General features: G+C 33.2%; 1 protein-coding gene across 1 annotated transcript; it reads left to right on the top strand.

Annotated features, from left to right (window-relative positions):
- Nucleotides 1–1,151: 1,151 nt before the first annotated feature.
- Nucleotides 1,152–12,540, top strand: tctn1 (tectonic family member 1). Its single transcript, XM_073829840.1, has 14 exons — nt 1,152–1,543; nt 1,617–1,734; nt 2,496–2,629; nt 3,683–3,834; nt 7,233–7,335; nt 7,592–7,704; nt 7,798–7,818; nt 7,918–8,055; nt 8,988–9,113; nt 9,263–9,351; nt 11,207–11,347; nt 11,469–11,622; nt 11,811–11,942; nt 12,223–12,540. Exons 1-14 carry the CDS (start codon nt 1,204–1,206, stop codon nt 12,367–12,369), a joined length of 1,908 nt encoding a protein of 635 aa, XP_073685941.1. The 5' UTR covers nt 1,152–1,203; the 3' UTR covers nt 12,370–12,540.
- Nucleotides 12,541–13,329: the final 789 nt, after the last annotated feature.

Genomic DNA, 13,329 nt, shown 5'->3' with positions numbered 1-13,329 from the left:
TTTCAGACTTCTGAACACATTGGCCTCAAAATGATGAGATCTATCTACTCAACATGTAGCTATGAGAGAGAGTGACACCTAAATGTAAGGGTATAGTTAAAATCATAGGTTAAAATCAGTCATAGCCAATGGATTAAAACATGCACTGTTTCGGTAGTGACATGAAAATGTGGGACACATTTTTATCATTAAAAAAAACAAAAAACATTTTACTTTTAAAAACAACAATAGAATAAAATGCTAAAATTATTTCAATATCAAGTTGAAATGTAGGGGTTAGCGTTCTGGACAGCCACTTACCAATTGAAAGTACCCAATACATGATGATTTAATATATGTGACCCTGGACCACAAAACCAGTCTTAAGCCGCTGGGGTATATTTGTAGCAATAGCCAAAAATACATTGTATGGGTCAAAATTATTGATTTTTCTTTTATGCCAAATATCATTAGGAAATTGAGTAAAGATCATGTTCCATGAAGATTTTTTTGCAAAATTCCTACTATAAATATATCAAAATGTAATTTTTGATTAGTAATATGCATTGTTAAGAACTTAATTTGGACAACTTTAAAGGTGATTTTCTCAGTATTTAGATTTTTTTGCATCCTCAGATTCCAGATCTTTAAAAGATGTATCTCGGCCAAATATTGTCCTATCCTAACAAACCATATATCAATAGAAAGCTTATTTATTGAACTTTCATATGATGCATACATCTCAGTTTTGTAAAATTTAACCTTATGACTGGTTTTGTGGTCCTACATATATGATATTATATAACTTATTTTAAATATTATTGTGGGTTTCAATAGATCTTAGTAAAATTACAAAATTTGAATACGTAACTGCTTTTTAAATGTGTGTGTTTTGCTTGTGAGACAGCAGTTTGCACCAGTTCTGTATAATTATTTTATTCCATTCTTATATTTTATCAAGAATGTCTCAAATTTATAAATACAAAGTACAATTTATTCGAGCAGCTGAGTGTGATTTATTTAGGTTTTCTTTTATATATTAACCACAATAACGACTTTAAAAGTACATTTTAAAACCTAAAAATGGTTGACAACTTTGACCTACACTGCCACAGAAATGAATCTGATGGGTTGGTTTGGAGTTTAACGGGATGCTGTCCTCCCTCCCAATCCCACAATGCATTTCACTTCCTGGATACCAATGACAACTCGCTGTATCCAAGCATGGCGCTGTTATGTTGTTTTATTATTTTGACATATTTAGAAACCACGCTTTGCATTGAAGACACGAACTCTACAGGAAATGTTAATATTACACTCAGAGACACGAACGACACGTCTGCTGATCGAGACGAATCTCTTCATTTGACGGATCTGGGAGTCAGTGAAACTCCGGATTATCTCCCAGATCCAACAGCCTGGATTCCCGAGTCCGTGACACCGTTCCCAGATCAAACCGAGTCCTCGGAGAGCTCCATCCCCGACACAAGCCCCGAATCCCCGCGAGCTGCCACAGAACAGCCTCTGCCGCTATCTGGTGTCCTTCCTGACCCGGTTACCGAAGGTGAGAATTTGGGATGCTTTACTAATCTGACTAATAAAGTGTGTTTGTTTACTCGTTTCCTCTTTCCTCTCAGTCTCTCAGCTGTGTCCATGCAACCTACAAAATGGGGCGTGTGACATAAACTGCTGTTGTGATCCGGACTGCACTGAGGAACTGGCCCTGTTCACTGACTGCACAGTAAAAAGAGTCAGGTTAGCATCGTTTCGAGAAGAAACTTTAATAGTAGATGCTCTTCTTTGGAAGTTTTAACCCATACAACGCCATAACAGTGAAAGAAGTAACATTTAAATGACAAAATAAAACATTCTGTCATCACTTAATGTCATTCCAAACTTGCATTATTTTCTTTTAGCAGTAAAAAACTAAAGGCAATGTTAGGCAGATGTTCTGCAATTTTCATTTTGGGTGAATTAATTATTTAACATGATTCATAGCCATGGAATTTATTACTTAGAAACAAAAACAAACAAAAAAAACTTTACTTGCTTTACACTGTTTAGTTTACTTTTAGTACTTTTTTAGTACTTCTAGTTTGCTCGGTTAAAGTTGGTTCTAATGGTATTGAATTTATTTAGTGTTATATGAACCACAATTTTGGTTTTATTTTTAGATATGTAATTTTGCTGAATATGGGAAAAGAATACAGGCTTTGCTGAATATGGGAATGAAATGTCAAATATTTGTATTTATTCATGTTCTGTAAGTGTAAATTTTTAAATATTTTTTTTCTGGTATTTAAATATTAATTGAAAGCATCTTTTTACAATTTAAATTCAGTTTTCAAATGTTGCATTATCTAATAATTTGAGGATCAGTTGGGACTAAATGTGATACTGTACTGACATATTATGAATAGGCATTAAGCACACTCTGTGGCTTGATTTTGTATTTGGTTACTGACAGTAATTAAAAAGAAATCCTGAGGGTCTACTATGTTTTATTTTCCTTACAGTAATGACCCCAGACTATGCAACCAGGAATCCTCTGTCTATTCCCTGAGCTCTACACAAGAGGGTTTATCAAGTGTCCAGTCCACTGTCCAGCAAGATGTCAACCCGGATGTCTTCTGTATTCAGTCTGCTAACTGTATGGGAGTCTTTTAAAGGGATTTGAGCTGTTTGAAATCTTTAGAGTTAATTTTTTGTTGAATTATTAAGCTCTTATACACCATTATTCTGTATTCTGCCTTTAAAAGTGCATTTACAATATATATTCATTCACGACCAAATATATGTGAACCCTGCTAACCATACACTACCAGTCAAAGATTTGTAATGTTTTTTTTAAAGAAGTCTTTTCTGCACACCAAGCCTGCATTTATTTGATTCAAAGCACAGCAAAAATAGTAACATTTTGAAATATTTGTACAATTTAAAATAACCGTTTGTCTATTTGAATATATTTTAAAATGTAATTTATTCCTGTGATTTCAAAGCTGAATTTTTAGCATCATTACTTCAGTCTCATGATCCTTCGGAAATCATTCTAATATTCCTATTTGGTGCTCAAAAAACATGTAGTATTATTATTATGTTGAAAACAGCAGTAGAATTTTTTTCAGGTTTCTTTGATGAATAGAAAGTTCAGAAGAACAGCATTTATGGGAAACAGAAATCTTTTGTAACATTATAAATGTCTTTATCATCACTTTTGATGATCCTTGCTAAATAAAAGTGTTCATTTCTAGAATTTCTTTACTAAAAAAATAATATGAATCCAAGAATGGTATAATGTTACAAAAGCTTTTTAGTTCAGATAAATGCTTATCTTTGGAACTTTCTGTTCATCAAAGAATCCTGGAAAAATGTACTCAGCTGTTTCAAATATTGATAATAATAATAAAACAAAATGTTTCTTTAATAGCAAATCACCATATCAGAATCATTTCTGAAGAATCATGTGACACTGAAGACTGGAGTAATGATGCTGAAAATGTAGCATTGATCACAGGAATAAATTACATTTTAAAATATATTCAAATAGAAAACAGTTATTTTAAAAATTAAAAATATTTCACAATTTTACTGATTTTGCTGTATTTTGGATCAAATAAATGCAGGCTTACTGTTCAAAAACTACAATAAATTCAGACGTAAATATTTCCAGTAAGTTTACATTTCATCTATGGTTCCTTTATAGATGAAGAAGGATTATCATTTGGTACACCAGAAGTTCCCACTGAGGAGAATTTTGACTCCCTTTTTGGACGATTTTTGGGATTCTTCTTTGGCCGTTCGAGTGTAACGAGTGCACGTCAAAGTCCTGATGTGGGAAATTCACCAGGATACCAGGTAAAGTTTTTGAATATTTAATAGTTGATGAGTCATGTCATTCCAAACCCGTATGACTTTCCCTTCTGCAGCATACTGCGCCATGTCCAATTATAATCTAGATGAGTTTGTTCTGGCACACAGTACTTTGGTATCAGGTTTCATAGGAAACTGCATTGGGTTCGATTTAATATGATTGTAACCGCTCAGTGCTTGTACTGATAATATTTAGCACTTTCTGTCAATGTTTTACTTTTATCAAAGAACATATTGAGTTCAAAATGTCAGGATGGTTGTTTTTCTGCAGCAGTGGAGAGTGTATTTTTAATTTCAAAGAAATGGATTAGTGTACATCCAATTCCTTTTTAACATTACATTTTTATAAATGTATTGTATAATTTCTTCCCCCTGAAAACAGTTACCACTGTTTAACCCTTTAAAGCCTGGCATATGAAACAGTAGTCCAAAAAAAAGATGAAAATGGAACTTATTATTATTATGGAATATTATTGACAACATCTAAAAAAAAAATGTATATTTGTTTTTTAGAGATCATATTTGATAACATCAGACTTTTATGGCTCATACAGAATGATATCATGAGAATATGGAGTTCAAAACATCTTAGTTTTATTCAGAGACCTAAAAATGAGCAAAAATGTGACCCTGGCCCACAAAACCAGCACATATTTGTACATGGTTCGTACAAGGTGCTTAAAGGGCTTTAGGCACTTTAAAGCCCTTTTTTGAATTTGACTTTTTGAAATTTAAGGTATGCAAAACCCTTGATCATAGATATATTCCTGAAGAGGTACTTGAAAAGTGCTTGAGTAATTGAAAGGCAATGTATCTATGAAATAAGTGTTGTCAATAAGCACATATCTTTTCACACAAAATTTACACAATACAAAAAACATCATACCTTTTTCGCTTATTTCAGTTAATGTCAGAAAACAATCGAGTTACTTACAGTGTTGTGTAAACATGGCTGAAGATGCAAAAATTGCCAATTTATTCATACTCGTGAATTCGATCATTCATTTCAAGTGATTCACTAGCAAAAACCAGATCAAATTAAAAGAGCCATTCATTTTCAGATTTCGACATTGCTTGTAACAATTTAAAAAATGTAGTGATAGGTGGAATGGAGCTTTTTTGAAACTCTGTACTACATAAATTTATTATTTCGAAGCACTCCAGTCGGATTGCGTATTTAAAATTATTGGGGCGTCAAATCGCATATTGCGAATCATTTGATTCATGTCGGGACTTTGGAGCGCATATCGTGAATCATTTGATTCATATCACAAGGGGTTCATGAATCTTTTAGCATATTGAATGGTTCAAATCAAATGATTAGCGATACGTAATTTGAAGTCCCATTCTAAATCAAATTCAGATCGCAATTTCAGAGCATGGATTTCAAATCATTTGATTTAGACAGAACTTCGGAGCAGGTTTGCAAATCTTTTGCTTTATATCGTAACTTCGGACCGCAGATTGTGAATCATTTGATTCAGATCAGAACAGGTTTGTGAATCTTTTAGTAAATTAAATGGTTCAAATCAAACGATTTACAATACGCAATTCGAAGACCCAATCTAAATCAAATTCAGATCGCAATTTCAGAGCATGGATTTCAAATCATTTGATTAAGACAGAACTTCGGAGCAGGTTCGCAAATCTTTTGCTTTATATCGGAACTTCGGACCACAGATTGTGAATCATTTGATTCAGATGGGGACTTCAAATCATGTATTGTGAATCATTTGATTTAGATTGGAACTTCACATATCATGATTAATTTGATTCAGGTCAGGACTTTGGAGCGCATTTCATGAATCATTTGATTCAGATTGGAACAGGTTTGTGAATCTTTTAGCGAATTAAATGGTTCAAATCAAGTGATTCACGATATGCGATTCGAAGACCTAATCTAAATCAAATTCAGATTGGGACTTCAGAGCATGGATCACAAATCATTTGATTTAGATTGAAACTTCACATATCGCAAATCATTTGATTCAGGTCGGGACTTCGGAGCGCATTTCATGAATCATTTGATTCAGATCAGAACAGGTTTGTGAATCTTTTAGTAAATTAAATGGTTCAAATCAAGTGATTCACGATATGCGATTCGAAGTCTCGATCTAAATCAAATTCAGATTGGGACTTCAGAGCATGGATCACGAATCATCTGATTTAGATTGGAACTTCACTTATTGCAAATCATTTGATTCAAATCGGGACTTTGGAGCGCATTTCGTGAATCATTTGATTCAGATCAGAACAGGTTTGTGAATCTTTTAGTAAATTAAATGGTTCAAATCAAACGATTTACAATACGCAATTCGAAGACCCAATCTAAATCAAATTCAGATTGGGACTTCAGAGCATGGATCACGAATCATTTGATTTAGATTGAAACTTCACATATCGCAAATCATTTGATTCAGGTCGGGACTTTGGAGCGCATTTCGTGAATCATTTGATTCAGATCAGAACAGGTTTGTGAATCTTTCAGCAAATTAAATGGTTCAAATCAAATGATTTACGATACACGATTTAAAGTCCCCATCTAAATCAAATTCAGATCGCGATTTCAGAGCATGGATTTCAAATCATTTGATTTAGATTTGAACTTCGAAGCACGGATTGCGAATCATTTAATTCAGATCAGGACATCAGTGCGGGTTCGCAAATCATTTGTTTCAGATCAGGATTTTGGAGCGATTTTCAGATTTTTTTTTTTCTTTAACAGTACAAAATATAAAATTAAAATTAATGCAGTACAGAACCCTGTTTGTAGCAATAGCCAAAAATACATTGTATAGGTCAAAATTATAGATTTTTTTTAATGCCAAAAATCATTAGGATGTTAAGTAAAGATCATATTCCATAAAGATATTTCGTAATATATCAAAACTCAATTTTTGATTAGTAACATGCATTGCTAAGAACTTCATTTGGACATCTTTAAAGGCATTTTTCTCAATTTTTTTTATTTTTTATTTCATATCAGATTCCATATTTTCAAATAGTCGTATCTCGACCGAATATTGTACTATCATAACAAACCATACTTCAATGGGAAGCTTATTTATTCAGCAATTATTTATTAAGACTGCTTTTGTGGTCCAGGGTCACAAATATGCAATTTCCTGCTGTTGCTAATGTTGACATGCTAAAAAAAGTGAGATGAAATTATAATAGCTTGTAAATAAATGAGATGGAACGATATCTCTACCAATAATATTTCTTAGTAGTATGATGTTTAAATGGTTCGTTTTATGATCAAAGCTCTGTAGTAACGTGATTAAAAAATGGATAATCAGGTAAACCTTTGATCAAGTTGATACTTTAGAGGTCAAATGATGATACAGTAGAAAGAAAAGTTTCTGTCTGTGTTTTGTCCTCAGTATGGAGATGTCATTCAAACAGTGAATGAAGCTGGAGAGCAGGAGTTCTTCACCTTTCCCGCCTCCGCAGGAACAGCTCACTGCTTAGACGCAAACCCTGCAGGTAGAACAAAACCATTTATTCAGAAGAAAATGTTAGTGCTGCATATCTAAACAGTTGCAGCCACAATGCTGGTTGAATTATTCAAACATTTTAATAGCAACAACAAGCTTTGTGGTTTGAGGCAACATTAATATCAGTAGCAGTGTGGTAAATGTAGGATAAGAGGTTTGTTCATATAGCTGCAGTGATGAGTCACTTGCACCAGACTAGATGTTCTAGTCCATTGCTAAACATAGATTGCTTTGTTGTTTTACAGGTTTTCTGAAAGAGCAGACAAGCAGATGTGTGAGGAGCTTTGATTTGGCGCGAGATTGTGAAACACTAGAAGCTCTGCGCTTGGAGACTTATATTAATTTCAACATCCGTTCTGTGAGTTCCTCAACGAATCTCAGTCTTCAAACCAATGTCTGAAAGGGGTTTTATTGTTACTTTGTTATTTAACAACCCTTGTTTGTTCTCTAGGGAAAGAACCAGGAAGCTAAAGTAAGCCAGCTTTTTTAATAAAATGTTAAAATTGCGATGTACTATTTGCATCGAAGACTATGCATAATAATTTGACATGCTTTCTTTTTGTTACCCGAGGTCATTGGTGTGGAGATGGCAGCTATTACTCTGCAGTCTTTAGAGGGCACACAGACGCCTGTGGATCCAGCTGACCTTGCGTCCTATATTCCTGTGCTCCTGGAGTCTGGTGACGTTTGCAATAATGTTGTACAGCAGGTGTGCACTTAATGTACTGTATACACTACCAGTCAAAAGTTTTTGAACAGTTTTTTTAAAAAGTCTCACCAAGTCTGCATTTATTTGATCCAAAATACAGCAAAAGCAGTAATGTTGTAAAATATTTTTACTATTTAAAATAACTGATTTCTATTTGAATAAATTTTAAAATGTAATTTATTTCTGTGATCAAAGCTACATTTTCAGCATCATTACTCCAGTCTTCAGTGTCACATGATTCTTTAGAAATCATTCTGATATGCTGATTTGCTGTTTAAGAGCATTTATTATTGTTATAATTATCAATATTTAAAACCGTTGAGTACATTTCAGATGCAAAGACCAGCATTTATCTGAAATAAAAAGCTTTTGTAACAATTTTTACTATACCAAAAGCAAGCATTTTTTTTTTATGGAAAGAAATAATAGAAATTAATACTTTTATTTAGCAAGGATGCTTTAAGTTCATCAAAAGTGACGACAAAGACATTTATAATGTTACAAAAGATTTCTATTTCAGATAAATACTGTTCTTCTGAACTTTCTATTCATTAAAGAAACCTTAAAAATTCTAATCAGCTGTTTTCAACATAATAATAATAATATTAAATGTTTTTTAGCAGCAAATCAGAATATTAAAATGATTTCTGATCATGTGACTGGAGTAATGATGCTAAAAATCCAGCTGTGAAGTCACAGAAATAAATTACATTTTAAAATATATTCAAATAGAAAACAGTTATTTTAAATAGTAAATCTATTTTCTGTACTTTGGATCAAATAAATGCAGGCTTGGTGAGCAGAAGCAACTTCTTTAAAAAAAAAAAACATTACAAAACTTTTGACTGGTAGTGTAGTATACTGGTTTTTCAGAAATCTGAAGAGTATCAGGAATCATGAAGTGTTTAACCAAATCATATCTGTTCTGTCAGGTGAAATACACTTTCAGGTACAATGAAGCTGGGGAAATCCTGAATGTGATGGCATCAGTTTTGCTGGGAGCCATTAAAAGCATCTCAGTGCCTATTCAGCAAGAGTTTCAGATTACATTCTTGCAGGTATTTAATTATTTCTTATTCATATTTTCTTGAAATAGTTTCAGTTATTTGAAATGCATTATTTTAGTGAATGATTACATGTAAATGATAAAATATTTTACTTTTAACACCAGAAAGGAAGTAATAGTTTTGTGTGCATCCTTTGACAGGACATCTCTAGCACACCAGTGTTGCAATTTAGTGGCAATCCTGGCTATGTGCTGGGACGCCCCCTTATGGCTGGGACAAGAACAGCAGAATATCCTTTATTATAAAGTCTTTGGACAGATGTCTCTTTTGTGATGGAACGACTATGTTATTAATTTTTCATTAGCACTGAACATCAATCATTTATTCCCTGATGTATACAACACATTTTTTTTCCTTAGCTGTTTAGACATATTTTCCTAAACTAAGTTCAGGATAACTAACAAACATCAATGAAAATCTTCATTTTGCCATATATACCAGAAAATGTTATCACCGCAGTGTTTTCAGTATTTTTAAAACTAAATGCTGATGTCAAAATGTCACTCTATTAATCATTATACACTACCAGTCAAAAGTTTTTGGATTGTAGGAAGTCTTTTCTGCTCACTAAGCCTGCATTTATTTGATCCAAAGTACAATTGTGAAATATTTTTACTATTTAAAATAACTGCTTTCTATATGAATATATTTTAAAATGTAATTAATTCCTATGATCAAATCTACATTTTCAGCATCATTACTCCATTCTTTAGTGTCACATGACCCTTCAGAAATCATTCTAATATTCTGATTTGCTGTTCAAGAAACATTTTTTAATAATATTATATTTATTATAGTTATCAATATTAACTTTTTTAGGATGAATAGCTCTTCTTTGATCCAAAGATCAGCATTTATCTGAAATAAAAAGCTTTTGTAACATTATATACACTAAACCATTCAAAAGCTTGGAGTCAGTATAATTGTAATAAAGCAATTTTAAGAAATTTATTACCATACTTTTATTTAGCAAGGATGCTTTAAATTGATCAAAAGTCATAGTAAAGACATTTATAATGTTACAAAAGATTTCTAATTCAGATGTTTTTCTATTCATTAAAGAAACCTGGAAAAAATTATACTCAGCTGTTTTCAAAATAGTAATAAATGTTAAAATGCTTTTTGATGGATCATGTGACTGGAGTAATGATGCTAAAATCCAGCTTTGAAATCCCAGGAATAAATTGCATTTTAAAATATACTCAAATAGAAAGCAGTTATTTTAAATAGTAAAAATATTTTAAAATTGTACTGTTTTTGCTGTACTTTGGATCAAATAAATGAAGGCTTGGTGAGCAGAAGAGACTTCTTTAAAAAGCATTAAAAATCTTCCTGTTCAAAACCTTTGACTGGTAGTGTACATTAAGTAAGTGAGTAAATATGTCCATGTTAATTTATTAAATATAATAATAATAATATGTATATTGGTGGAATTACAAACAATTTTTCATATTTCATTTTCATATATTAAAAAATACCCCATATGTTGCGTGTATGTTGTGTGGCAACATGTTAATAATGTCAGCAATCAGTAATTAATGTCATCGTAAACATTTTTTTTTAAATTATGCACCCTGTTTGATAATCTTTAAATGATAATGAGCTACTGCTGACTCCGGCCCTCTCTTCTGGTTTTTGTGTATTCGCTGGCACATTACCATCAAAAACAAAACTAATCCACTGCGTCCTTAGTGGTTCTGATGTCAGGAGAAAATAAAGACTCTTATGTTCACTTTCTCATCCAAATACAAAACGCCTGCATTGCTCACAAGACATTGTGGTCACTACAGATATTAGAGCGTGGAGAAAATGGCAACTGTCTGAGGGCGGAAATATGCTAATACAGGTGGGTGGGGCTTGAACAATATGACATCATACTCCTCAGAAAATCCAAACAGCTTGATAATTAAGAGTGTTTAGGTGTTTTGGGGATTAAAAAAAGTAGTAACGTGTTTTTTAAGCATAGCAGGGTGGTTGTGTCCACACACGGCTAAGAAAAGTGAATTTTGCATCCGATGTCCTCTTTAATAAATAAATGCCTTGCCTGTTATCTATCCAAACACAGTCCTTAACCCCTGTTTTACTGGGATAGTTCAGTCCGCTGACCCAAAAGGATCACTCACTATCCTCCAAAACTCAGGCGAAACTCAGGATTGCTTGTCTGGCTCATCTCTGCGCTCCCCTGTCCTGTTTGGGATTGACATGGTATCAGGCTGCACTCTGAAGTAAGAGGCTGTTGTTATAATGATTCATGTGTTCATGAATTAGACTTGTCTAACAATCTGCAAGTATGCAATATTCATCACATTACTATTTTATATGCACTTGTGTCTTTCCTTCCTGTAGGCTGTCTGATGGCGCTAATTGTTCTCTGGTATCTGAAGTCATTTTGTGGACACTAAAAGGCCAGAGCTTTCCAGACCATATAGCCTCATTTGGGAATTCCTTGCCTCAGAATCCCCTGGACTGGGTGCCAATACAGAACCAAACCATAGCATCGGTAAACACCCTACTTATTATCATTTTCTCTTCGTGTGGAGTGGAGAAATGATGCTGAAGTGAAAGAGAAGTGTCTAAGGAAATGTTGACATGTAAACTTGGCTGGCGGTCAGCATGATGATGCAAAGCTGATTTGTTAACCACTGTTTATTCTCCCAACGAATGTCTTTCTTGACTCGGTTTATCAAGGGTACACAGGCTTGCAGCATACCACTTTCTTACCATCTTGAAGTAAAATGGACCAAGTACGGAGCCTTGGTGAACCCCCAAGCTCAGATTGTGAGCATCATGGAAACAATCATTACTAACAGCAGCAGTTTGGTAAGTTACGCATGGTGGAACATTGTTCATGACTTTCAGCTATTATGTAATAGTTTTGTTTGGTAAACACAAGCTGGTTTCTCTTACAACAGTATAAATTGTCTGGAAGGTCAACATAAAGTGGATGCACAAAAAGTGTCATTAACACACATAACTACCACAAAAGCATGGCTCAATATTACTCTAATTTTTAGGTTTTTATACAGCCATTACAGATTTCATGAAATTAGGTAAAAAGTTAAAACTGGAACGTCTTCTCTCTTTTTTTTTTTTTTTTTAGGCCCTTCTTACTAGCGCCGATGGTCTTCTGTCTGTCACAAGCTCAGTGAGTTTTGTTGATGTGTCTGCATCTGCCAGTCCAGGATTCAAAGTTCCTCCTACAATTGATGCTAAACTACCATTTGACTTTTTCTTTCCATTTGTATAATGAAATATTTCAGTATCTTTTATGGTAGGAGCATGAAAGGAGGAACAATGTTTCTCAAACCATGATTCTTTGAAAATTTTTGTCTTACTTGAAGTTGTATATGGTGTATATTTATTGTCTAGTCATTTTGTATATAATGCACTGATTCACATTTTTAAAAAATAAAGAATATTTTCATACTAGTGGCCTCGTGTGAAACAATATTGGTGTATGTATATGGGACATTCTACAGAATTAGTTCAAAGTTAGAGTTGGAAACATCCTGAAAAAAAAAAAATTCCACACATTTTGTATGCGTGCAAATTGTATAATATTCTAGCAATTGTGCAGTTAATTCTCATTGTATTTTCGGAAAGGTTTGGAATATTTGTCCTCTCCTTAAATTTGTCTCTACTGAAACACAGTATAATATATCATTTAATAAGAAGGGTTATATTCATCGATTTAGATTTTGTTTACATCTTCCTTGCAAAGATATATTTGTTCCCATTTTATTAAAAAGTAAGTGAGGTAAATCAATAACTATTACCATTTAAACAACATTTCAAGTGTGTTTTTTTCTTGTAAAAGGTAAAAAGTTGATCATAGTGATTACAAAGTTAAGGATATGGTTAAGATATGGTCTTATAGTCCTTTCCTGACTTGTGAGCAGCCACAATGCGCAGCCGCAGGTCCTCAGTGAGCTCCTTTGTCTTAGCCATGACTGTCCACAAACCAACAGCAGAGAGCTTCTGTTTTTCACCTTTTGAGTTGATTAAAACAGCTGTTCCCAATGAATCAGGGTAATTAAGATGCTTTAGAAAAACTTGGACTAGTTGGAATGGTATAGAACTTTGGATTTTACGGTAGACTATGACAGTTTACAAAGGGTATTAATAATTTTGGACATGTCACTTTTTGTTCAAATGTAAATAAAAACTTTATTGAAATATTTTTTCCACAATGATGCCTCTTGTACAT

This window comes from Garra rufa, chromosome 23 (genome assembly GCF_049309525.1).
Source record: "Garra rufa chromosome 23, GarRuf1.0, whole genome shotgun sequence".
NCBI classification, from domain to species: domain Eukaryota; kingdom Metazoa; phylum Chordata; class Actinopteri; order Cypriniformes; family Cyprinidae; genus Garra; species Garra rufa.
The sequence above is the reverse complement of the archived record's forward strand: the minus strand, read 5'-3'. Positions and strand labels throughout refer to the sequence as shown.